General features: G+C 42.8%; 1 protein-coding gene across 3 annotated transcripts in view; it reads right to left on the bottom strand.

Annotated features, from left to right (window-relative positions):
- The window catches only part of LOC111238372 (ena/VASP-like protein), a 42,676-nt gene that overhangs the window by 14,517 nt on the left and 1,938 nt on the right, over positions 1 to 26,221 (bottom strand). For 2 of the 3 annotated variants that reach the window (XM_022767839.1, XM_022767848.1), the window contains exon 1: positions 16,641 to 17,340. The exons of the other annotated variant lie outside the window; for it this stretch is intronic. In XM_022767839.1, the coding sequence (XP_022623560.1) occupies positions 16,641 to 16,735 (95 nt within the window). In that variant the 5' untranslated portion in view covers positions 16,736 to 17,340. Of the gene's footprint in view, positions 1 to 16,640; positions 17,341 to 26,221 lie in introns of those variants that run through there. 3 annotated transcript variants of the gene reach the window in all.

The following is a 26,221-nucleotide window of genomic DNA, read 5'->3' as shown; positions in this document are numbered from 1 at the left end:
TTTTTAGGGTCAAAATTTCCTCTAAGAATAAAACTGAATGCTGTATATTTGTCTGAGGATGTAAGTGAGATAATTACAGTGAACAGGGCAACAACTCAGTCTTCTAATCCTGTGTTACGCTAATGGTCTAATCCAAATGTAATCAAGAGCTTGTCCAGCATCTGTTTATGTTCTTAATGAGAGGCGATCGCAATGTGTGTGTGTGTGCGCGTGTGTGTGTGTGTGTGTGTGTGTGTGTGTGTGTGTGTGTGGCCTCCAGTGTTGGGTCTGCTTGCTTGTCCATATGACTGCATAATCACAGCCCATGCATCTCCTGCTACACACACACACACACACACACACACACACACACACACACACTACATTACATTACGGGGAGTTTCATGACCTTTACCATGTGTTTTACAGACAAAAGGCACATTCAGAATCTCTGCAGAGTGGGGGGGGGGGGGGGGGGGGGATAGAAAATCAAGGTGCAAGGAGGGATGAGGGATGATGAGGAAAAACACAGGGGAGGAACAGAGAAACAATTTTGACTTGCAAATGAGAATAACAAGAAGAGTCCCATCTGTGTCTTTGCCTCTTTGCCAAGCTAAAATTAGTGGATCAAACCCTGAGGCCAAGTGAAAGAGCTGCGTCAGAGAAGGAGAGAAAAGAGGGAAAAAGGGAAAATTCCTGGTTTTTAAGATGCGGCATAACGTACAGTGAGAGACAGTAGTGCTGCAAACACATGAATGATATTTGAAGGATACTGTGACAGCAGTAATTTGACATTTTGGGGAATATGCTTATCTGCCTTTTTGCTAAGGGATGAGAAGAGTGATACCTACAGTGATGAACCCAGCTGGGAAGCACTTGCATGGATGTATTATGATGCATCATTTTTTTTGTTTTTTTTGTTTTTAACTTCAAAAGTCACAAAGCACTGAACAACAAGGACGTCCCAGCCAGGTCCATCGCTTTTCTGGTGTCCCCCGGAAACACTTCTGTTGTCATTTGTGCTACTTGCAGCGCATTTGTGTATTTGGTTGCACATGTGTTGTCAAATTGAATTTGCTTGTGTTCTGTCTATTTGCGAGTGTGTGAAAATGACAAACTATTCCTTTAAGAGGGACAGAGATTTTAATGCACCGATATTTTCGATTTTGCCATCCAGCTGTGTGAAAAATGGGACATAGAAACTTAAGATAAAGTATAAGGAATGTTCACTATGCACGAGTGTGTGCTATTGGTGCACACACAGCATCGTACAGCAACACATTTATCCTCTCTGAAGATAAGTATTCTTGAAAAGAAGCACCAGACTAACATTAGGATAAAGAATACTAGCTTGCTTAGGAAAGCAGTAGGAAGCAGCTGAAACGTATAGGACCAGTATTCATTCAAACCCAACAAATGCATTTAAAGAAAGAGGTAGAAATAACTTTCCCTCAGGTTGTGTCGTACACGTTATCTTGCATTAGTGGTTTTGATGTGCACACATTTGAAATCAGCTCGAGCACCAGCAGGGCAACTGTGTTTAATTTATTTTCTTTAACTTGTCAACTCTGTTAATTTTTAAAAAGGAATTCTTGGCAACTTGCTGAAAATGGCATCGAAGGCCCAGAAGCATGAATAAATGAGGGTCTTGTGCTAAAAGAGACTTGAGCAGGAAAAACGGAGGAGACAGGGAGAAGGAGATGGAGTGGTGGAGAGAAAAGAGAGAGAGAGAGAAAGAGAGAGAAGCTGTGAAGGAGCTGAGGCAACAACAAAAAAAAAAAAACTGTTTTTTTCTGACTGACAGTTATGGGACACACACACACTCTTACGTGCACATGTGCACAAATGTAGGAACCTACAGCAGTGTAGATCGGTCCACGCTACACTCGTTGAAAAATTAACAATTGCTCCGCAGCGAATGAATAAATCAGATGCCTCTGAATTTACCTTGACAGCACACACTCATGCACGGGACATATGCAAGTGCGGGACACAGACACACACTTTAAATGCCATCCTACTTGGTCTGCTCATGACCAGTTGGTGCTACAGTAAATTGAAGCTGACAGGGGCAGACGGAGAGAGAAATCTCAGAGAGCTGCTCAGGAATCATCTCCTCCAGTCACTTCCACAGAAATGGTCCAATCACAGAGCAGGATGATTGATGCAGGGCAGTCATATACAAGTGTCTGCCCCTGCCCTCCATGTTCTGACTGGACAGCCTGAAACTGCTATTTTTCAGTCAAGGATCAAATATAATCTCATCCCTCGATAACTCACAACATCACAACATAACCTCGCAGACAATAAAGACTACACCCACAGGCTATTGAGCAACTGTATGCACGAGCAGCTCTTTTCGACTCTGATGTTCAGTTCTGCAGCTGCTGCCTGTGATGAACTTGCTCTGAACAGAAAAATAATATTTTCAGTCTCACTATTTACTATTAAACTCAAACAGCACACACAGTACAATCTCTGAGTCCCCTCCTCACATGTATCCTTGAGTGTCCTGTACAGGCCTGATTTGTAGTTTAAGTGACTTCATCACAGAATGATAATTATACGATCGCTATTAATAGGTTTTACATTGGCTTTTCAGCATCAAACATGTTGAGTTAATAGGTTAGTGTGTCTATAAGGTTCAGATTAATGAGGATCTGTAATGATAAACATATGAATTATTCATCCACCCTGCTGAATGTTTGCAAGGTTGAAAAAAAAAACAAACAATTATTGCATCTTCAAAATGCACAAAAAAACACGGGCTCATTAAGTTGTTCTCCTCTGGGTCAGAGATCATCTCATGGTTAATGTGATGCTGTTTCACCCCAAACTCCTTCCATCATTTTAAGTTTTTTTTTTCTTTCTCAGTTTTCCTCTCCCACACGTGTCAGATTGCAATCATCATCATTTCACCACAGTTCCTTCATCGCTCATGAGGATATAAGTCTGCTCACACCTGGACCAGTCACATTCATTCAGTCTAACCGGCAGCGTCAAGGCGTTCAGTTCCCCTCTCTATTTCTGGTGCCAAACTTCCTGTCTGCCTGCACTAAATTTACCACTGCTAGCGTCACTCCTCTGATACGAGATGAACAGCACAACCGCCACGAGCCGTCACAGCGGAGGGACACGCTTTTGAATCACACAGGTAGAGAAAAAAGAGGAGAGAGAAATGTGGTGGGAAATATACACATTCAATCCCCTGAAGCAGGAAACATAATTAGCACTTTGATCCTCTCCTCTGCTGATGAATTGCCAAAAAACAGAAAGAGGTGGAATTTGAATCTAACACAATAACTGCTTCGTAATGGCATTTTGCAAAACAGTAATTCTCACATTTATTTCTTTATTATATTGCTGTTGTGTCGACTGGATTTTTGTCTGGGACAAAAAAAAATAAATAAAGTACTTATCTATTCAGAATGTCATTGAAAACTTGAGTGGGTGTTTGACTCTCTGAACGGTTTTCTGTGTGTTTTCTATGAATCAGCACCAGCCACAAGGTCAGTCTAGTATCAGCAGCTCTGAGTCAGTAATGAGCCTTTGTTAAGTGAACATTATATAGAAAAGTATATGACTGTCACTCCATTCTCTCATGTGCATCTGCGCTGCTCTCTCTCTCTCTCTCTCTCTGTGTGTGAACCCACTCCTGTCAGTGTGTGTAGCAGTGAGTGTTTTCACACGTCAATCCTGGGCTGTCTTACACACTCTTACACTAATCTGTGCTGTCAGAGGGTCTTGTATACGTCTCAGTCTCCGTCCACACAGCAGGCAGGCTGCAGCTCTTACACCACCCTGCAGACATCACAACATCAAAGCTATTGTGCTGCTCCACTTTCTGGGGCCTCCGTGCTCAAGGCAGCGGTGCGCTAACAACAAAGAAGAATTTGCCCTGAAATAGAAACACACACACACACACACAGATTGCTGCATGCAAATGTGGGTATATTCACAGTGTAGATTCATATTCTTGATCTACACAGGGTGAATGAGGAATGCAAAGGTCAACAAAACATAGGTGGCTCAGGATCAAAACTAATTACTTTGACCAGTGGATGTTATGATTGAGAAAATGATTTTTGCACAAGGCGGATCACACATGCATCATTTCTACTGTAGCTGGTGTGTGAATTCACCTTTAACGGCCTGAAAGTCAAACCTTTGTTTCTGCATAAATGTTTTTTATCTGCATAAATCTGTTTAAAGTAGATTCTGCAGTCAGTGCAGCAAACTGGTCTTTCACCAACAATCAGACCGGCGACTGTTAAAAGTGCTGTGCATTGTAGTTGGATGGACTTCATCTTCATGTACAACAAAGGCAACACACTCGGTGCCTGTGACGGATCTGTTGACACAGTGAACCCACAGAAACCAGCAGTGTGTGACTGATACTGCCGTGTTTGGGCTCTTATCTCTTGGCAGCGCGAATCATGTTGATGAAACAGAAACACAAAGAGGAACTTTTATTGTGCACACTGGAAATTTGTCTTTGGCTTGACAGTGCTGAAGTGAGTAGAGATAACGTAAGTGAAGTACAAAAAAACTACACGAAACAAGACGAGACGTTGTGATGTCGAGACGTTAAAGACAAAAATGCCCGATTTTCCAGCTCAGCAGTGATTTAAAAGACCAAACAAAGCTTCAATCACAAAGAGGCTCTTTGCTAAGGACATAAAAAGATGCAAAAGAGCATAATAACAAAACTTTCATCAAACTCTATCAACCATTTGCCTCAAACAAACTCTCCTCATCAGTTTCTTCAGTTTATGATGACTTAGAAAATACATTTGTTTTTTTTAAAAACATGAACACAAGCAAACACAAGCTGACAGACAATATTGTCCCTGAATGGAAACTTGCCAGTGGGCAGCAGTGACTGTCAAAAAGGAGATCAAAATATCCTAAACTGATCATTTAGCGGATTAGCTTGAGCAGCGATTCTGCTGAATCCAGAACAAGATGTTAATACAAAACAAACCTCCCGACGACGCACCAAAAACAAGAGAGACGGACACACCGAAAACAACATGAGAAATCTAAGCAACAGAGCTGGAGTAAATTTGCCCTTTTGTCAGAAATGACAGGTGATCAGGAAAAATGTTTTGTGACTCAACACAACTATAATTACAGATAAACGAGGACGCCAGGCCATGGATTTGAAATATAGTGGTAAAAAAAGTAAACAGATGCACTTAAACATAACGCCTGTTAAAACACACACTCTCCACATGTGACGCATGACAAGACTTGATCTACAGGCAGTAGCAAGTGTGAGGCTCTTCGGTGAAGTGTAGTGAAATGGCACATATGCATACTGTAATTGACTGCGCTCAGTCATCACTGAAGATTTTCAGTCCACTATCAGATATCGCTCAGCTTGCCACTCAAACAGACATAAAATATGCACATGCATCTGTGGGATCATAAAAACGAGAGAGTTAGATCCAATCTGACTCTCACACAAACTTTCATTTCATTTGCAAACCAAATATTAGATTCTTCTCTGAGATTTGTTGCTTCTCATTTACAAAAACAACAGTCCCCCCTCAGTACAGTCACTACACGCTGCAGCAGCAATCTTGAGCAAGAGAATCAGCTCCATTATTTAGTAAGATTAGATAGCTCCAACAGTCCCGGCTAACACTGTGCACACTATGAGCCTGAGCTGACTTCATTCCCATCTCTCTTGTTCCCTTCAACAGATTTTAAAGAATATTATTAAAGAATATTAACAGTTTATACTGTCCCTCCAGGTGTATGATGACAGAAAATCAATTTAAGATTTAACAATATTCAGCCCTTTTTTTCCATCCCTGATTTACTTGATCACTGTGTACCTTGAAGTAGTAAAGATTTTTTTGTATTTATGGTTCAGTAGTAATAAAAGAGGAGGAGTGCAGATCACAGAAAGTGCCTTTGTGTCCCGCAGCCAGCTGCTTAGAGGGAACGGCCAAATCCCGAGAGTTAGCTGGCAGAACAATTGTCACCACAAACTGTTTGTCTTTTTGTCTAACTCCTTTACAAAATGCTCTGTTTTCCTAGACAGGGGGAAAATGATGGAGAATCCTTTGCCTGCAAACTGGCCAAAAACGTCTTGTATATGCATACAAGTTAGTGTGTCTGTGTGTGTGTGTGTGTGTGTGTTCTTTTCTACACACGTGAGCATCATCTGCATGAAACATCAAAGCTGCATAAAGCAAAAAGAGCAGCTGACACCTTAAACATTTATAAGCTTGCCAGGGCAAAGCTACATTAGCAATGAGACTGAGCCTGAGCTAAACCACAGCTTTCACAGAAAATGGGATAAATTGAGCTAAATCGCCACTGCAATCCAACCACAGGGGCCAGTTGGCACGATGAGGAGCCACTTTGGTTAAATGACATTAATTTCTGCTCCCATCTGAGTCTCTAAACACTCATCTACTGTCAATTGCAACTTCAGGAAAGATGCACGATCAGTGACAGAGTTTGTCCCAGTTGCTGCTGCTACTGCAGCTTCTGTGAAACTAGAGCTCGCTGTGTTGGATGTCAGCTGTGTTTGCTCTGCAAAAACGTACAGGGAGCTTGTTCTCCTGAAACTTTGTAAAATGATCAAAAAGTTTTGACATGCAAATGTATTCTCTGTGCATGAAAAATTCTACAAGGACAAGGAGAACTCAACAGCACAGCCTTAAAAAATGTTTTTAAGAGAGCAAATAAGTTACAGTATTTTCTAAGATGTTCCATTTTTAGCAGAAACTCCTCTGTTTCAGTTATAATCACCAACTTGTATTGTCCTTAAAAAACTTTAGCAAACAAGTATTAACAAGTATTAGCTTGTTAACTGACTCAGAGTAAAGCTCTGAAAATAGTAAATAGTAAGGAAGAAAAATAGAAACAAACTTGGGGATCTTTTGTGACTTAGCACTACCTCATCCCAGCTGGATAGCATGTAAAACATTTAGCTCGCCAGCCAGGATTTTGATGTGTCACTTTTTGCTACGACCAGGGTTAACACAGCAAATGGTGGATTTTGTGGGATTTGCAAAAAATTGTTTTTCAATTTTAACAGCAGGATCAGTTGAGACAGTTGAGACTGCCAGCAAATGGTTAAAAAATTGAAGAAATTAAAGAGCATTATATGACCACTAATATGTAATTATGGCAGTTTTTTTACACATTATTAATTGCGTAGTCTAATATTCACACACGAATGCAACTGCAGCACATCCCCTGTGGGCCAGTAGGGATGATTTGCGGCCAGCTGACCACTCATTTTCTTGCACTGTGATTAATGAAGATTGAGTTGATGAAAAACCATCATGTGTGTAACAGAAGACAATGTGTGGTGGTAAAAAGTATGTGCCTGAAATAAAACATATAAATGAAACATAATTCTGATCCAGTAGTAATGCCTGTGTATTTGATGCGAACACATTAATATGACCCTCTATCTTCAATAGAACCTGCAAATGAGATTCTAGCTTGACTCTTTCTACTTTCCAAAAGAATGCCTCAATTTATTTGTGTAAGAGGGGAGTTGAAATAGAGCATTACATTGTGTGTGTGTGTGTGTGTGTGTGAGTGCATGTTTCTGTCCCATGGTATAAATCACTGTGTATTTATGTGTGGAAGCATGTTTATGCATGTATCTGTGAAAAATTGTCTCGCAGAAAGTAAACTGTCAGGCTGGTTTGGAGGCCAGTTACATAAGCAGCTTGCTTGCTTGCGTATTTGAGGTTTTGGTGGTGAACGGGGGGGGAGGTGGAAAAAAAAATGAAGTAGGGAGACTAAAAAGAGACAGAAGACTCAGAAGAGAGAAAAATGGGCCTGCACTGACAGCAGACTTTCAAGCAGGCTGTCGGCTCTAATACAAACAGTTATAAAACGACCCAAACTGCTCAGCTTGCAAAGGAAAAGTCTAAAAATAACTAACCCTGGCTGAATTAGGTTACAAGTTGGTGTGGAAATCATAGTCACTCACTTTGTGCTTGCGAAAATGTTATAGTTAAGGACAGACAATTTTTGTGACCCAACAGAGAAGATGGGAAAGCTGTACCGTGACTCTGTAATAGTATTATTGTTGAATATGACACTGCACATTAGAACCAAAATAGAACAGCGGTTTTTAAACTTCATCTCTGTGGACTCAGAGTTTTAAATCATCTCTCTCTGGCCCAATTTTTGCAGGCATTTTGCAGGCTATTGCGCAAGCTAATCTAGCAGACTGTGCACTGTTTTAGACCACTGGCACAGTTGGGGACATTTCCTGTCAATAAAATGTAGCCAAAAAATAGCAACATAGAGAAACATGCCAGTGTGTTTGCATGTTTCAGCCCATGAATCACAGATTGCATTTATTTCTGTTTTTAGCCACGCTTAGAGGCAGAGCAACGTGTCCTCCACTTCGGTCCAGGCAAAATATCTAAACAACAACATTTGGATGGATTGCCATGAAATGTGGTTCAGACATTGAAGTCTAATGACTTTGGAGATCCCCTGATTCTTCCTCTAGTGCCACCGCGAAAGAGCGAAATATCTTGCCAGCTATTGGTTTGGCTGCCATATAATTTGGTACAGGTATTCAAGGTCTTTGTAGATAAATCCTGCTCACTTTGACATTTTTCTGTGGCTCCACTGGCAGATCAAAGCTTTCATTTATTCAGTGAAATAGCTTGATGGATTGGCACCGTGAGTGACGGAGGTTTTAAGTGACATCTCTTGGCAACTATTGGACACACTTCCATAAAAGTTGGTACTTAAATACTCAAGGTCCCTAGAGGATAAATTCTGGCGACTTTAGAGGCCCCAGACTTCTCATCTAGTGCCATCATGCAGACAAAATATACATTTGTACAATACTTGGGTTTATTTGGTTAATTGAGCTTGTGAATTCAGTGCTGTTGGGCAACTAATACTGAAATCTCTGAGCTTCCAACAAGCACTTCCTGGTCCTTCCATCATCCGAAGACAGAGTTGGAAGGTGGGAAAATCTATGGTATGCTTGGGAAAATAAGGAAAACACATCTATGTCGCCATAATCTCACCCACCATTACAAATCAAGACTTTGAAACCTTTAGCAGAAAATATGTGTGAAGTACAGTATTAATTTCTATATTTATTTTTAATGCTGTACACCACTATGTGATGTGAAGCCTGCTACAAGACTAATTCAGAACCATGCTAATCAGACAGTGTGTGTCTGTGAGGGTGTGCGTGTGTATGCATGCACTTGAGTGTACTCAACTTGTGTGTATTTGAATGCATGCCAGAGCCTGGAGACCCTGTAGAGAAGATGCACACAAGCACACATATACACACACACACACACACACACACACACACACACACACACACACACGGGACATCACATGCACACAAACACACACACCTAGATGCTACTGCCGACCGCTGAGACCACGCAAGAACACGCTAATCTGTTGGCATGACAACTGGAGTGGAATATTCGCTTGGCCTAGAAAATATGGCTGTGAAGAAAAGATGAATGAGCAGTGAGATATAAATAAAAAACAGCAACATAAGCCCTGAGACAGTCTGCTCTTTAATTACAGGCCCCACTGTCTCTGCAACAACACTACACAATGGCCTGTCTCTCCTCGGATCATCAAATAACTGTCTCATGAGGCTACAACCATGCATTAGCACGGGTGTATGCATCCAGAGGAGTGTGTGTAAGACAGTGTATGTACTGCTATGAAATATCATATGAGTCCTAACCGCGGTCCCGTCGCCTCGAAGACAGACACTACAGATTCTGCAGACCATAAAGGATATTTATGACTCTTTGCTGTGTCTAATGTACATGTTGGCTTGCTTTGGGGGTTTTGTTGTTCTCTTTTCAAACCACTAATAAAGCTTTAAACGTCTCTTACAGTCCACAGAGGTCATGTGGTACAGGCACAAGGAATAAAGCCACCTTCTGGTCTCATAAAACAGGTCTGAATTTATGGTTTAATTCCAGCTGAAAGCCCGTGAAGAGAGTGCAAGGATGAGGTTTCTTTTACTGCTGCTCCACATGATCACATAAAGCATTTAAGAGTTTCCTCAACTCCGAGCGCTAATGCTGAGACCTCTGAAAAGGCAGCACAGCGGTGGGGAAATCTGGCTAGGGAGGGCTGAAGCAAGAGGTTTTAATGTGAGATCAGGTGCTCTGAACTTTTATGTTTGGCCAAAACCTGCATGCATTATTAAGAATGATGCATGAGAAAATCTTGCCTTGAGATTAGAGTTTAAGTGGTGTGTTAGAGTTTTGTTAGAGGATGTCAATTATGGTTTTGAGCCACATGTGCAAAATTTAAAAACTCCTGAAGGCGTGTTGTCACATCAGTAAAACGGCTGGGACAAAAGGTCTAAAATCAAGCTGGCAAGCTTACTTTTAACTGTTGTCATTACATCACATTGCATCCTCCCATCACTAGGAGAGGATGACAAGCGGAACAATAGAAATTAAAGAGAGGACTGTCTGTGTCTGACCTCACTTGGCTTATATCAGAGAGGGAGCAGAGAGAGTGGAAAATAACTGGGAGCCTCAGCGTTGGAGGATTTAGTCTTGGGATGGTCCTTTATGTCTCTGCAAAGACGGACAAATCCTCTGACATAACATAAGTATCGGCTGAGACAACACATGGTCAATAGATCCCTGATGAGTTGACTGCAGCATTAAACAAACAAGTTAATCTGTGGTGAACTGAGTGCAACCTGACACACAACTGAGATTTGATAAGGTGCATGCAGATCAGATCTGGGTCCTGCAAGTGCATGAGGATCACCTTAAAGGAATAGTTTGACATTTTGGGAAATAGAGTTATTCGCTCTCTTGTTGAGAGTCAGATGAGAAGATACATACCACTCGACCAGTCTGTCCATTCAATATAAAGCTATAGTCAGCAACCGCTTAGCTTAGCTTAGCATAAAGACAGGAAGCAAGGGGATACCACTAGGCTTGTTTCTGTCCAATTATAACAAAAAGCACCACAAGATAAAACGTGTTAATTAGTGAGCATTACAGGTGCTGGTAGATGTTTTCAGTTTTTATGCTGAGCTAAGCTTACCTGCTGCTGCCTCCAGCTACATATTTGTTTTCACCAAGAAAGCAAATACGCAAACTATTCCTTTAAAAAACATTTTAATTTCTTTTCCATGTGCGGTATTAAAGGTTTCAAATCCAGCAAGTAGCCAAGACATTCCAGTCTAGTTTGCTCTTCGTGGGAATCTTGATCTTGGCTTAACGAGCGTTTGCTGGAATGTTTAATACCAAGTCTAGAGCCTCGGGCCGTCCTCATCTACCTCCAACTGCAGCTGAGTGCTACTGTAAACATATTAGAGGACTCAAACTTTGTTGACCTCCACTGCCGAATGTGTGTGCATGCATGTAGGGATGTCAGTCATTCTCCCAGTCAGCCCAGGCACGAGCCTACGAATCAAACGGTTGGGCAAAGACGTTCAGACCCCATGCTGAGCGGAAGAGAGACAGCAAGGAAAAGAGGGATGAACTATGGAGAGCAAGATGGGAGAGGAGAAAAAAGAAACGAAGACAGAGGAGGCAGAGAGATACAGAAGATATGGAGTACAGGGAAGAGCGGGGGTGGATTTAAAAAATGCATGCGTCTCCATTTGGTAGAGGGGAAGAAGTTTCCCAGCTGAGGGAAGACAGTAGGTGAGAGCGTAACTGGAGCATTAACACTCAGACTGCCTAAAAGAAACACTTCCTCGTCCGTGGAAGAAGAAAGTGAAGAAGGATAGAGTGGAGGGAAGGAGAAAACGGAAGCTGCGGAGATGCCCTGAGGCTGCGCTCTCTCTCCCCCATGATGCCATTTAACTGCTGCTACTTACTGTAGAGCCTCACACACAAACACACACACAAACACAAGCGCACACAACGCAGACATGTTCACATGTGATCCATTTTACAGCTGAGCGTTTGCTGAAGGCCATTAGGTTAAGTGCTCTCTATTGCAGACCACAGCAGGACCTGATAGATAGTCTGCATATCTCACACACTCACAAGCATCTGTAATTGGCAGTCTCATCCTTCTCTGAAAAACACACAGACCGATTGTGGACATGCGGTCATCCTATTTGTGCCACAAATGATCAGTCAGCGGATTCAATGACCCAGAATATTTTACAAATTTCCAGTAGTGCTTTCTTATGTTTGACATGCGAGTGCAGTGGACACCATCTCTAATCTGTCAGACCACACTCCGCTGAGGGAATAGCACAGACATTTGGTCTCCTCTGGGAATCCTGAAAAACAGAAAGCCCTTGCATCAACCCAAGACATAATCCTCAAGCAATAACTTACATTACAGCAGCTCTAGGATTTAAGTCAAAGCCTTTCAAGGTGAATGAAGTGGGTGAGCTGAGGGGAGAATCGGCCAGTACAACTGAAATCCTTTTTTTTTTTTTTTGAAGTGGGGGTGGGGAGGTCAGAAAATCCAAAGATATCGTGATTTAATCAGACACTAGGGAAAAAAAAGCAACCATCCTCTATTCACATCCTTTCTTTTCAAGAAGAATCGTATCTCCTTGTTGTTACACACAGGCCATGTTGAGGTAAGCTGATGAAAAATGACCTGTGACTTTCTAGCTGAACACAACACGTTTCTCTAAACTGAACAACAAAGTCGGCCAGTTTTCACATTTCAGCATGTCACAGCAGCAACAGCACAGGTGTAATTGATAAACATTAACGACTGCATTCCATTTAAGTGAGCTACTTCCAGTGTCCCGGTTGTTCATGCTGGCTCGCCGTCATGACTGGGCCCATCGTTAACAAAAATTTGTTTCACCTGTGCTTCTCCTTCTCTGACGAGTCAAAAATGTTTGCAGTGAAAAAAAGGTCTACAGTCAAGGTTTGTCACTGTCTTCTAAAACTATTACTACTAATTCAAAAAATATGATTTGACAGCGCTATCAGCAGGGCCATGCCAGTGTTGTTAAATAAATGATTAATTTGAGCATCTTCTAATCTTCCAGTGCTATGGTTAAGGTTTACTTAGGTGTAAACCTAAAACTAGTTTGCTAAGGTTAGCAAAAAATTGTGGTTAGTGTTAAAAAAAAACAAAAAAACATAAGGTTTGGGAAAACTGACTGTCACGGTTAAATGAAACCAAATATTACTACCAATAGGAAATGGAAAACAAAGAACAATCTCTCTTGTCACGATTTAATACCTTTCTGACCCAAAAACCCACCCTGACCTCGAAGCAATTTCGCAGCTGCAACTTCATAATGCTCCTGTCTTTACTTGTGAGGAGATATGTCATGAGAACCAATACTTCAGCGCCAAGTTAATGCCAATATTCTGAAATGTTACATAATTTGTGTCGTCGTCTGAAATCAAACTCAAAGAGAAGGAGACCGCAGGCGCCGTATGACTTCTGCGAGGAAAAAAAACTGCGAGATTCGTGTATAGAGATATTTTGTATTTGACGCTGATCAACAGGGACGAGTTATAGGCAACCAAAAGCCAGTATGCAAACAGTGTCACAGAGCATTTCATATGAAAGGAGGAAACACCTCAAACTTATCTAAGCACCTCAAAGACAGGCATCTGGATCTGTACACTGCACTCTGAGTTTCACTTGTTAACTTTGTGTTGTTTCCATTATTATTTGTGAAGTGCGACAGCTGGCATCTGTTGTAGCAACACTCCACACACAGCGTTCACAAAGGCTAACATTGTCTTCTTTAGGCTAACGTTTGTGGTTAATAGTAGTTGATTTAGCTAAAATCTTGCTTGTTACATTATCTATTGCTATGTCGATTGAAGTTCCAGCGGTGGATCACACCTGACGGGAAGAGTGGCTAATAGCTAATGGCTGATGGCAGCTACCTGATAGCTAGCTTCAGCACAGCCACATCACTAATGGTATTATTGCCAATGTTAACATTGGTTAAAATAAAAAATATAAAATAAATAAATAAATAAACAATTTTTTTTTTAATTATTTGGCATTCAGATTTAGTAAACTTTTTTTCTCTCTCTCTGTTTGACACAGACAGAAGCATTTGAAATATTTTAGTAATTTTTTAAAGTTTTAGTTTTTGCCAATAAAAATTAAAACACATGTCCAACAAAATAGGCTGCTTTGCTCACTAACAAGCAGCTGAAAATTGACATATAGACCATTAAACTGAAATTATGACCTGCTTTAAAAACTTTTTTTTTTCATACAGTCTCACACACACACACACACAACACTTTACCAAGCAGGCTGGGCTTCTGCTTGCAGCCTGAGGAGGCACTGAAGCAGCAGGCCTCTTTCTCTCTCTGTCTATTTGTTTTTTGTATGTGTGCATCTCTGTGCATACATGTACTCTTTGTGTATGTGTGCTCTCATGGATAGGCCAGAGCTGGTTGTCATGGTTATCTGGCTATACTGTGGCTAAGTCTACCTCGGTCACCATGGAGCCCAGGCTGTCTCTAATATCCCAGCATCCCTCGCAAAAGGTTTTTCCAAGGCGTGTGCCACGCCAAAACCATGTTCAAACATATTTTCATTTCTTTTTTTTTTCCACAATCACACCAGCTCCTCTTTTCTCCTCTAATTCCACATCCATCCATCTGACCGTTTCCTTCTCACATTTACAATTCACTCTCTTTTCCTTTTGCTTAGCTTTGCTTTTCTCACCATCCCCCCTCTCTCCCCTGGTCTTGTATTTTCTCTCCCTCTCATCCAATTTCCCTCCTCTCCCTCTCTCTTCCTCTCTGTCTCGCTTGGTTTCTCATTTTTCTATCTCCAATCTCTCTTCGTCTCCTTCCCTCTCACGCCAGCTCTAATAAACTCGCCTTGTTAATAATATGGATTATGCTGCTGCGTAGCTGTATCCATTTCCTGTTCACAGTGTGCTGAACTTTAACATTTAGGAAAAATATGAAAAGTGATTACTCTGCAGAGGAACAGATACAGCAGCCTGTTTGTTTATGTGTGTGCAAAAAATTCTCTCTGCCTGTTAAAGTGAGTATTCATTGCATAAAATCTGATTTGTGGAAATTTAATATTGCTTAAGGGCTTGAATTGGTTTTGTGAAAACACATCACACTTGAAACCTTTTTAATCTCTATGAATGCATGCAGGGTTTGTGTGTGTATGTGTGTGCCGCCCTTATGTGTCCCTCTCGCAGCCAAGAAGAGAGGTGTGAGGCACAGCCGGAAACGTGCGAGACTGTAGTTTTTTAGTTGTTTTTTTTTCCATTAAAGCTGCAGTCGACACACATACACACACACACACACACACACACATCAAACACTGATATTTGCTGACATTTTCTGATGTTTGCTGATGCGGTCATTTCATAGAAAGCCACTGAGGTGAGGCAGCAGCGGATCGAACCGCTTTAACTGTTTATTAGCCTTTAAACAGGGAAAATAAGCCTTCTGGCCAAAAACCGAAACACTAACATGGGTTAAAGAGAGCAGGCATGACATGTATGGAACCACACTAGAGGTGACAAGATGATAAATGAAGTAATTCCCCAGGGTAACTTAAATGAAGTGAGCAAAGCTGCAGCTCTATTTCGTTTTCCCCTTATTTTGTAATACAGATAATTTAAGAATTGGGTACACGGTTTCACTGTGTTCTCTCTCTTTCCCCTGGTGATGCTGCCCCGCTGTGAACGGACTCAGACTCCCGTGGCGCCATCGGGAAGCTCGGCCAGGCCGCGATAGTGACACGCTGTAGCCCCATAAAGCTGCTCCAGCCCAGAGCATCGGCCAAACTAAAAAGCTGCTTAGTGTGGCAAAACTCTAGCTGAGTCCCTTAAAGCTGCACTAATCAGAGCTGTTAGAGGAGGAATCGTCAAATGTATCGCACACCAGATTACAAGGAAATCTACAGCTATGGATGCAGAGATGGATGGATGGATGGATGGTGATGGATACAAGACATATGGCAAAAATAATAACATGTGCTTCATTTACGTGAGAAAACAAACATTTTCTTGTGTGGACGTCACGCAGCATCAGGTCTGACTTCTTACACGCCTGAATGCAACAGCTCCATTCTGCACAATTACACCTCAACAAGACAAAGAGCAGGGAAGCTGTTGCATATCTGAGCATGCGTCTTTGAGCGCTCTGCGACCATGACGGCAGGCGTCGGCTGTGGATTCAACAAGCCACCCTGAGCACTTTTTTTTGATTGGAGAGGAAGAGTGGCAGAAAAAGAAAGAGAGAGAGATGCAAACACAGAGAACAAAAGAGCCACAGAGGCAGCCAACAAGAGGGCTACAGCGGCCACAGGGCCCTGGATGCAAATATAACACAACTGCGGCACTGTTACCCCCTCCATCCAAACTTGGCAAGCTCCTTCATAGGCCATCAATGCCCTCTGCTTCTCCCAGGAGCCTAACACTTTTCTGCACAGCTAGCTAACACATTAGCATGCAGCCCCATCCCCCTGCAAGGGCAACCAGCCGCTCACAGCAGCACTCATCATACACAGAAACGCTTCATATGCAGCAGCTGGGGATCTGCTGGACAACCATGAAGCTCTAGCTACATTTTGGGTGGATCTAAAAGACACCTGATACTGACAAAAGCAAATGGAGACATAAGACCTGGACGGCTCCTCCATTCAGGAATGAGCGATGGATCTCTTATATATTGGCGGATCCATCATAAACACCTTTCCCGCCCTTGGAGGCTTACCTGACTTTAAACTCAGTGAGCTGCGGCTGTGCCCCCGGTTCAGCACAGTAGATCTGGGGGAAGTAAAATCGGTGCGACTGAAGGTTGATGTCCATGGTGTCCACACGCAGCGGACACACAGGTCAGCCCTGCTCCGCGGCTAAAAATAAAATGGAACAAATGTCTGTATTTGTTGTGTCAGTTGCTTTTTCCTTTGTCTTTTTCTTCGTCGCTGACAGTTTGACTAAAGGTCGGAGTTCACCGGAAGCATCCCCAGTCACCTTCTCCCCAAATTGTTGCAGGGCTACAGAGTGCTACCGCCAGGAAGGCATCCCCCTCCTCTTCGTCTCCTCCGTGCACTCAACATTCAATCACCTCTGCTGCCCGGGCACACACAGGCACACTAACCTATTTCCCCACTAGCAGCCACTGTACACTCAGCAGCTGTGAGCACAAGAACAAAGATGACTTCAGTAAAAGATGCCGCCTCCTAAAGAATCAGGAAACACCAAAAATAATCCTGGTTTTTCAGTCAAAAATTCATCCTTGAGAAAGTAGAGATGCAAAATTAGTTAAAAATTGACAAAGAAATTTGAACTGTGGGAGAAAGAGAGGCTTAAAAATGTGAGAGTATCCCTCAGCCACATACAGAGGAGACTGAATGGGAGATAAGAGTCCTTTGGTTTTTACGCTTCAGAGACAGAGGAAGGGGGGAAAGAGAGAGAGATGGAGATAGAGAGAGATTCCCGGTGCTGTGAGGCGTTGCCCTCGCACTGCCTCTCCTCTCTGTGTCTCATTGGATTACCTCCTCCCTCTCACCCCCCCCCCTTCCCTCCTCCTCCCTCCATCCCTCCCTTCCTCCCCTCCCAGCTGTGACAAGAGCGATGGGCCGCCAGCCCCAGAGGCTGCTGGTCCTGCCCCTCCTCCTCCTCCTCCATCTCACCGCTCTCTCTTCCTCCTCCTCTACCCCACCCTCGCCCCGCCGCCTCCCGCTCTCCGCGCCAGGCTGCAGGATTGGCCGAGGCGAGGATGCGTAAGCCCACATGGAGAGAGGGAAGAGAGGCGAGGAGGAGGAGCAACAGATTTTAATTCATCTGATGGTTCCCGTCTTTTCTCGCATATGATTTGAGGTGGCATGCCAAGCTTGGGTGAAGCTCTGGATGCAACACAGTCTCTCTCAAACACACACACACACACACACACACACACGCACAAACACACACTGATCTGACAGCTTATACTGGATGTTCATTAACAGAAAGGGACACAGGTGGAGAGAGAGGGCAATACAACCTTCTGTTGAAACCCGGTTCAATTGGCTGTGAACACAATGAATGTAAACCACACACATGATGATACATGTACATGTGCATAAGCTGTAAAACTGAATGAAATTAAATGAAATAATGCATCAGTGTGACATGGGTCAGACAATAATGAGCAACCAAATTTGAGTGTGTAATGCCAATGTTTGCCCCTTTAATATTCCCCTGCTCCATCTAGCCAACGCATGTAGATTAAATGTGATATAAGTGGTGTGTGTGGCCATAACACTAATCTTCTGGGTAGCTTCCACATCACAGCGGCTTGCCAGCAACCAATAAATCCTTCCCATATTTACTGTACATCCTCCGACATCCCAGGAAAATATCCCAGCCGTGGTCTCTTTCTAGTACAGTTCACCCCGCTCTCAACACCCACATCTGCCCTGCTGTGTTTTGCCAGCAGCCAATTTGATTGATTGGACTAACTATAGAACTGTTGCATGACATGGTTTGCTCTGTAATCGGTGTGGACGGCAGGGAACATGGCAATTTGACAGCAATTCAGTGAAGTTTACTTGCCAGTGTTTGGTCACAAATCTTTGTGCTAATAACATTTCATCCTTATTCCTCTTACATCCGTGTGAAATTAGTTCTCATATTTGTAAGACCCCGGAAAAACATATTTACTTCAAGTTGCAAATGTCTGCTTACAATAAGTTGCATCATGTAGCCTTCTCGCAGGAATGAGGCTTCATTACGGCTCCACAGCAATGTCTGCGCAGAATTAGAGAGGTACTCCAGAAATTCAGTATTGCACTTTGGAGGCTTGCAAGAGTCACGTTTAACAAAGCTCCAAAATCATATATTTCCCATAATGCAACTCAAAAGCATCTACTGTTAGACTTCCATTACCTGGTAAACGCCTCTGTCTTACTAACTCCATGCCTCCCGTTTAGAAAAAGGCTCTTGGTTGTGGTACAGGCCAGAATGACCTTAATGACATCACCAGGGTTATTTCCTATAAGCTCCTCCAAAGCTTCATGTAGGTTAAACGTCTGTTTTCACAGGCTGAGTGGCACTCCTCATGAACTTCAAAATAAAACGTTATTCTGCCTTTGTCTTTTAGTTTTTTTTTGTTTGTCTTCCACTATGACATACTACACACAATACGATACACAACTGTTGCATCTCAACACTCATTTCAGTTGCTGAGACCAGAAGTCTTTCAGGTCAGACCATCACTGGGCAGATGTTTTATAATCTGATTTCTGTAATTAAGCATCTAGTCTCCAACTGAGACCCAAAATTTAATTTTCTTAATACAAGCCAAAACAAATCTGCCGAAGCAGTGAGATGATTTAATCAGTTTCTGATGTGAATCAAGTCTTTTCAGAAATGTAAAATCCGTGGCATGTGTGTCAGTTTCTCTGCCAGCATCTGTCTCTGGAAAATTCATGACACAAGAGACTCTACAACATAAACGACTCTCACTCGACCCGTACTGGCAGCATTTTGTCTTGTTTTCTGTAAAATAAGAGTCAAAAGTTGAATGTGAGACAGAATCACTTGTTGAAAGGACGTTTTTTTTTCCATGTGTGAGTATATTGTGAGGTTTTATATGGGTTTACACACTACGTGAACTATTGCCGTGCCCAGTGTGTGTCCACACAGATTGTGCACAGGACAGTGAAATCAATTAATGACATGCTTTCTCACTGAATCTGCAGCATGCCATGGGCAGCAGTCTTATGTCCTAAACTCCTCAGTGACTAACTTTGAAACAGTAGCAGCACAGTGGACGATTTCCATTGAAGCGAACGCATGAATACTTTCTCTCTGTGAAAAGGCAGAAAAAAACTGTGAAGGACTTGTTTACCATCGTATTCTACATGTCACGATGGACGATGTGAGTCTGTGTCTCCTGAGCAGAGGGGAAATTGTGTCACCGAGCAGAAAGCACAAGAAAAACTAGAGGAGGAAAAAAAAGCAGCAGAATGACAGATCAGGGGTCACAGATGGGGGAGAGAAGAAGAATGGTTTTACAGTAAAGAGATGAGGGTGGGGGAAGAGAGGGGAAGGGGATAGAGGAGAGGACAGATGGACAGACAGGTAGAGAGAGTTAAATGCCTCTGAGTGGAATGGATAAGCTGGATGGAGAGAGAGAGAGAGAGAGAGAGAGAGAGAGAGAGAGAGAGTGTCAGGGTAAGGGCAAGAATGTGGGGGAGGGAAACAGTGGAGAGATAAAGATGGAGACAGAAAAGAGGAGAGGGTGAAAGGATGAAAGGACATCCAGCCTCCACTTACACTTACAGTACACCCATCCCCCACCCCTCTCTCTCTCTCTCTCTCTCTCTCTCTCTCTCTCACAGGTTAGACCTATGCTAATCCTCAAAGCCACACACCTCCGTTTCTATTGACTGTGTGTGTGTGTGTGTGTGTGTGTGTGTGTGTGTGTGTGTGTGTGTGTAAAAGAGAAAGAGAGAGAGAGAGAGAAAGCGAGGGAGAAGGCAGCAGAATGAGTATCAACCTGGCTATTAGCATACAGCAGGAGGTATGGCCTTCTGTCGGTCACACAGCATGACTGAGTGAAGGTGTGTGTGTGTGTGTGTGTGTGTGTGTGTGTGTGTGTGTGTGTGTGTGTGAGAGAGAGAGATGGAGTGAGGCAGGGAGGACAAAATAGAAGGGGGGGGGGTGTGTGTGTGACAGAGCTTTGGGGGGAATGAAATGGGTGAATCACCCAAAGCAAAGGGAACGATGCTGATGAGCGAGTGTAGAGAAAATGTGCACACATGCAGCTACAGGCTGTAAAGCTAGGAGGGTTTTGAGTTTCAGCTCCTTTACATGGCCAAACTCAAACACATGACTCACTGGAAGCTGCTGTGTAGTCACTTTTAAGAAGCATTTATAAGCACAGCACAACGGCACAATCCAGTCCAATGCAGTTCATATTCGACTTTACAGGTGATGCAACACCGCAGAGATCTCAGACTGCAGAATGAACAAAAGCAGATGTTGTCAGAGGATACGCAAAGCTAATGACATGTACTCCTGTGTGTACTCTGGTGAGCACTAGGCTACCTTCACTTAAGACTGCTTTCACTCAAATCAAATGTATCTTTATTATAAAGCCAAAGTAAATTGTGCAGATCATGTCCAACATCATGTTCAAGATTTATGGCTTCTGAAAATACTAGTGTCTGACTGGTTGGTAGGTGCCTGCATTATTTGCCTCTGTCTCCCACCTCATTAATTGTATGTATCAGGCCACCTCTTGGTGTATTTAATTCTGCCTGAGTGTGAGGATGTGCAGTTGTCCAGCAAAAAGTTTGCTATGAAACATCTGCATCTGCTCCACAGTGAATTTAACTTCATGCTGACATAGTTACATGTCTGTTACCTATGATTCACACACTGACACACACTGACACACACTGACACACACACCACATGAAGGCACTGTCACCGAGTGGACACTTGCATGGATGACGATGTGTGGTATGTGCACATAATATGCAACCCCCCCCCCCCCCACACACACACACACACACACAGACACACAGTATATATAATACACACATTTAATACCAACTTCCTTTAAAATCTGTCTTAAGAAATTAAGAGTCTTGATATTTATACATCTTCAGTTTCTTTCTGGAGGTTGTTCTTTACCTGCTGGAAAGTTCAACTGCTCCTCTTTTATCCACTGCACTTGTCTTCTGTGGTTTTCCAGGTCATTCCAGGTCATTTCTTGCTACTACGCTGAGCCCAAGTTGATTAATTGACTTCAACACACACACTTTTTCAGTAATGTTTCTAATTTGCTCTGATATTTCAGCCTCATGACATCATGTTTTACCCGCATCGACACAAATGACCCCGTGACCTTGACGTCATGACAACATGACACACACCCACGAAGCCCCAAGAAGCACTTGAGCAGCCAGTCGTTTAGCTGGTTTGCTAAATAAAGAGTCCATGGTTAAAAACAGCTACGATTCCTACACAGTTCACCGCTGTGGATGTAAACACAGTCAAATTAAAGCTCAGTCGTGGCACTTTGACCTCATTGTCAATGTTCTAATCCAATGTCTCCAGTGGAGAGACAAAACAACAAAAATGTGTCACTGTCAAAGTACATACAGATTACTCTGTACGTTTTTCTTGCTATCCAGTCACATGTAGTTCTGTATAATCCAATCTGACTCCCCACTCCCCCCTCATCCCCACAAACACCCACAATCCACCTGTATGCAGTCACGCTATACGAGGTAAAGTGAGGGGGAGAAGAAAGGGGATTAAATGAGTGTGAGAGGTGTGACAGATAGGAGTTTAAAGATCTCTGACGTTTCCTGTCCTCTTTGTTAACTCACACTGGCTCATCCTCACAGGCCTGGGGATTGAATTTCAGCTGCAAACAAATGCGAGCGCACACACACACACACGGAGGCAGCATGCGCACACCGTCTGACTCACATGAACCGATCATTTTAATTACGCCACACACCAATGGGAGCTGGCAGGAGATACAGAGGGGGAAGGGAGACAGAGCGGGGGAAAGGAAGAGCGAGCGATTTCCCTCTCATTCACAAAGATTTGATTACCTCTGTCTCTCTTAAACACACGCGCGCGTCTGTGTAGATCAGCCTCGTCGCTCTGCCTCCTGATGCCTCAATGTGCATAATTATGACTCATGAGCCACACTGTTGTCACCCAGAATGCACTGTGTTATTATACAGATTCACAACAGAGACAAGACATGTGACCTCGCACCTGACACTGGATGTATCATAGTGTGCAACATCCTTCTCCATTTTGTGTTGCGTGTGTCGGACTGTGTTATGACAAAACGTGGCTGTTATTACTCACAGATGTGCCGTGGCTGCAGCATCATGGTACAATGTGTGCGCTACAGCTTCTGCAACATATAACTACATACAAGTCACTGGAGGTCAATTAATTTTCCCTGAGCAAACAGAGAAACTAAACAGCGATCAGCCAGCGACTTGAACTGAACTTTCAGCGTTCACTGTCACACATGTCTGTTTATTCTCGTTCCTGCCCCATTAACAAAATCTTTCTCTGGAAGCTTGGTTTACAGAGGAACTGGCAAGAGCAAAATGAATGCGATAATTGATGACAGGCAATAAAGGCATCGCAGTTCTGTAGAGAGACTACAGGACTGAAGCCCGCCTTGCCGCCTGGTTTATGTTCAGTGGCTACATGTTTTCCAGTCCGGTGTGGCACACAAGTCAGAGGGAGGTGGTAGGGGTGGATGATGGGTGTACAAATCACAGGGCAGCACAGCTGGCCAGAGGTTCACATCAGCTTCAGAGTATTTAACTAACCTCCTTTATATTAACATTAAGTGCCGTGAGTTGCCTAGACACCATCAAGAAAAAGTTAATCATGCAGGAAACAAGTTCCTCAGATACATTCACTGTGAACGTTTTGTATCTGCGCAAATATGTTCATATAAACCAATTTCTCATTATTTACACAAATCTGTAATCTATCTGTGCAGCATTAGTTATATATTATCAATACTAGCTTTTGATTAAGTGTAAATTAGTGCATCACCCGTCAAAATTATCTAACATTATTAGTATTATTAATAGTAGTAGTGAATAAAGCTAGTGATCAATAATCAATGGTGGTAGTCTATGTTTGTCATAATGGCAAAGAGCTAAGCATTAACTTGTAAATAAATAATACGAACCGCATTTCAAACTGATATATTTAAACACTCACATGTTGTCACTTGTCATTTCACTTGAAACGGCTAACATGCTAACAGATGCATACAGAGCCACATTATCGCTCTCTCTTTTAGCTCTGTTCTGGTCTCTACAAACTCACGAGAGAAACATCAGGCTCTTCAGCTGCTAAACGCTCCACTGTCTTCACCAGCTATCGCTAACTTAGTCTGTCTGCCGTTTTTTTGCAGCAGGTAGCGTTTATCAGAGCTGGAAGCAGCTGCATGTCAGTGTTTGGAAATGACGATGATGAGATTGGTGACAGTGTCAGTAACAAAGATGCTACATTGCTCTGTAGGAGGATCTGAGGAGGATCAGGGGATAGTTATGTGAGGGTCCTTTCACATACACACTCATGCAAAAATATTTATGATAGCAGCTTTAAATATTCACCAGATGGTGGTACTTATTTCTAGGATCATAAATGTCTTAAAAAGCAGAACAGCGTTTATCATGTCGAGGGAACGTGAGATGACTGTGTCCTCAATACCTGCGGTTCAGAGTTAGTCAGAATTTCCAACATCTCTGGAACAACATGTAAAAATACCTCAACTTTAAGGTTGTAACTTTATAGGAGGGTGTAATCAAGAGCACACACCTGTGCAACTTCAAAGTGCACATCTGTGCTCTGAGAACGACGCACTGAGAGAAATCTGACCTCCGCTGCCACTCGTGTACAGCAGGACATAAACCATGACGTTTCCATGATTTATTTCACATCAGGCACCAGATACACTGAATACTGGTCTACAGTTTCAGTGTATTTTGGAAATACACATCATCCTCTCACACCAGCAACCTCTTTGAAGCCTCTCCTCATCTTAAAACCCACTCACGGGGCACTCGTGCATTCACTTTCACATTTGCATGAGACCGCCTGTTGGTGAGCACGAGCTCACCTCCGCGTGTTCCCCTTTGTCCTGCATGAACACAGCGCACAGTTACTACTAATGTCGGTATTCATATGGGTCACACACATTCCACCAACTGCTCCTGTCAATACACATCAGGCAGCGGTGATGATGTTGGATCGATGGAGCCCGCACATCACTTGCAGAGCATAATGAAACACTCCAGTCCACGCAAACGGGGGAGGTGGGCTGCAGGCAGGACCGCACATTAATCCTGCTGTCAGACTTCATGAGAGCGGTGGGTCAGCCACAAGTAAATGTACAAAGAAATCGTTTAGTTATGCGCCAGTTAACATGTAGATAACAGCCACACGAGGCCTCACCTGAGAACAACAGAGTAGCACTTGTACTTGCTGCTGTGTTTTTGATAACGTAATAATTTGTAATATTTTTTCCCTTTCATTTACTGAGCCCCCCCCCCCCCCCCGGAACTGTTTGGAGCCCCCCTGGTGAGGCCCGACTCCCACCTTGAAAACCTCTCACTTCTAAGTTATTACAGTTCATCCTAACGGGAACATTTAGCGAATAGATTTTGAGATATTTCACCAACCAACCAGTCAATTAACATTCCCATCACTAGAAATGGACATGTGCCATTTTGTCCAGTGATCTATAGTCAACCAATTTTAGATCTTTGTGTTCACAAAAAGACTGTTGTTATCAGGTCTGTGTAGTCCCATTACAGCGCTGAGGTCTGCAATTAAGCATGAGCAGTCAAGAGGTCAAGACAGTGTCTGTATTGAGCAACAAACAAGTGCATCATTATAAATCCAAGAGCTGCCATTGTGTCAGACCAGAGGATTAACATGGACAACAGCCTATTAACCATCCAGTGGGGGAGAGGGATAGATGGTGGAGAAGGAAGCTGTGAAGATAAAATGTCCAGCCTCCAGAAGAGGAATCAGACAGACAGGCTCCATCAAGTCAGGGATCAGTCCCTCAAAACGAATCCCTGACAAGAATCACCAACCAAGACTTTCCCCCAGAGACCTACATCACCCTCCACGTCTCCACAGCTGGGGATAATTGAAACAGATACAACTAATCTTGATAAATGAGAAGCAGATACAGTAACAGCGCTGCTTTAGACTCTCTCCGAAATCGAAAAAAAAGAAAACACCAGATGGGATTAGATATCAAAATCTGTCAAGCATTGCAGTTGGTTGATTTTAAAACCAAATTCAAACACTGACATTAGAGTATATATGAAATATGGCTGTTAATTTCCTATTTAGCGGAGGAGACTATTCTGCAAAGCCAGAGTGTCGTATGAGAAATATTACACTTTAAAACTTGTTGTTTAAAACTAAACAATTTAAAACTTGATCTTCATTCTAGGAAATACTTATAATAAACTATACATGATGTGATTGGATATATATACTTTATGCTGATATTACATCCAAACCCTAGCAATGACCTGGGTCCTTTAAAAACACTTCAAAATAACTTAGTTTTCCTAGATTCCTTGCCTGGATACTGCAGTGTATCTGACCTTGACTAATGTATGCTTGAACAGCAGCTCACAGCACCGAGGCCAATGCTCATTAGATCACATCACAAAACAACAGTTTGTGTCCCACTAACATGCATACTATAGCAGGATTGCAGCAAAGACACACACACACTACGAGATCAGCCGTTTGACACTGTCACACACACTCCATTTTACC

This window comes from Seriola dumerili, unplaced genomic scaffold (assembly GCF_002260705.1).
Source record: "Seriola dumerili isolate Sdu_G_001 unplaced genomic scaffold, Sdu_1.0 BDQW01000025.1, whole genome shotgun sequence".
Taxonomy (NCBI): Eukaryota; Metazoa; Chordata; class Actinopteri; order Carangiformes; family Carangidae; genus Seriola; species Seriola dumerili.
This window is presented reverse-complemented; position numbering and strand designations above follow the sequence as displayed.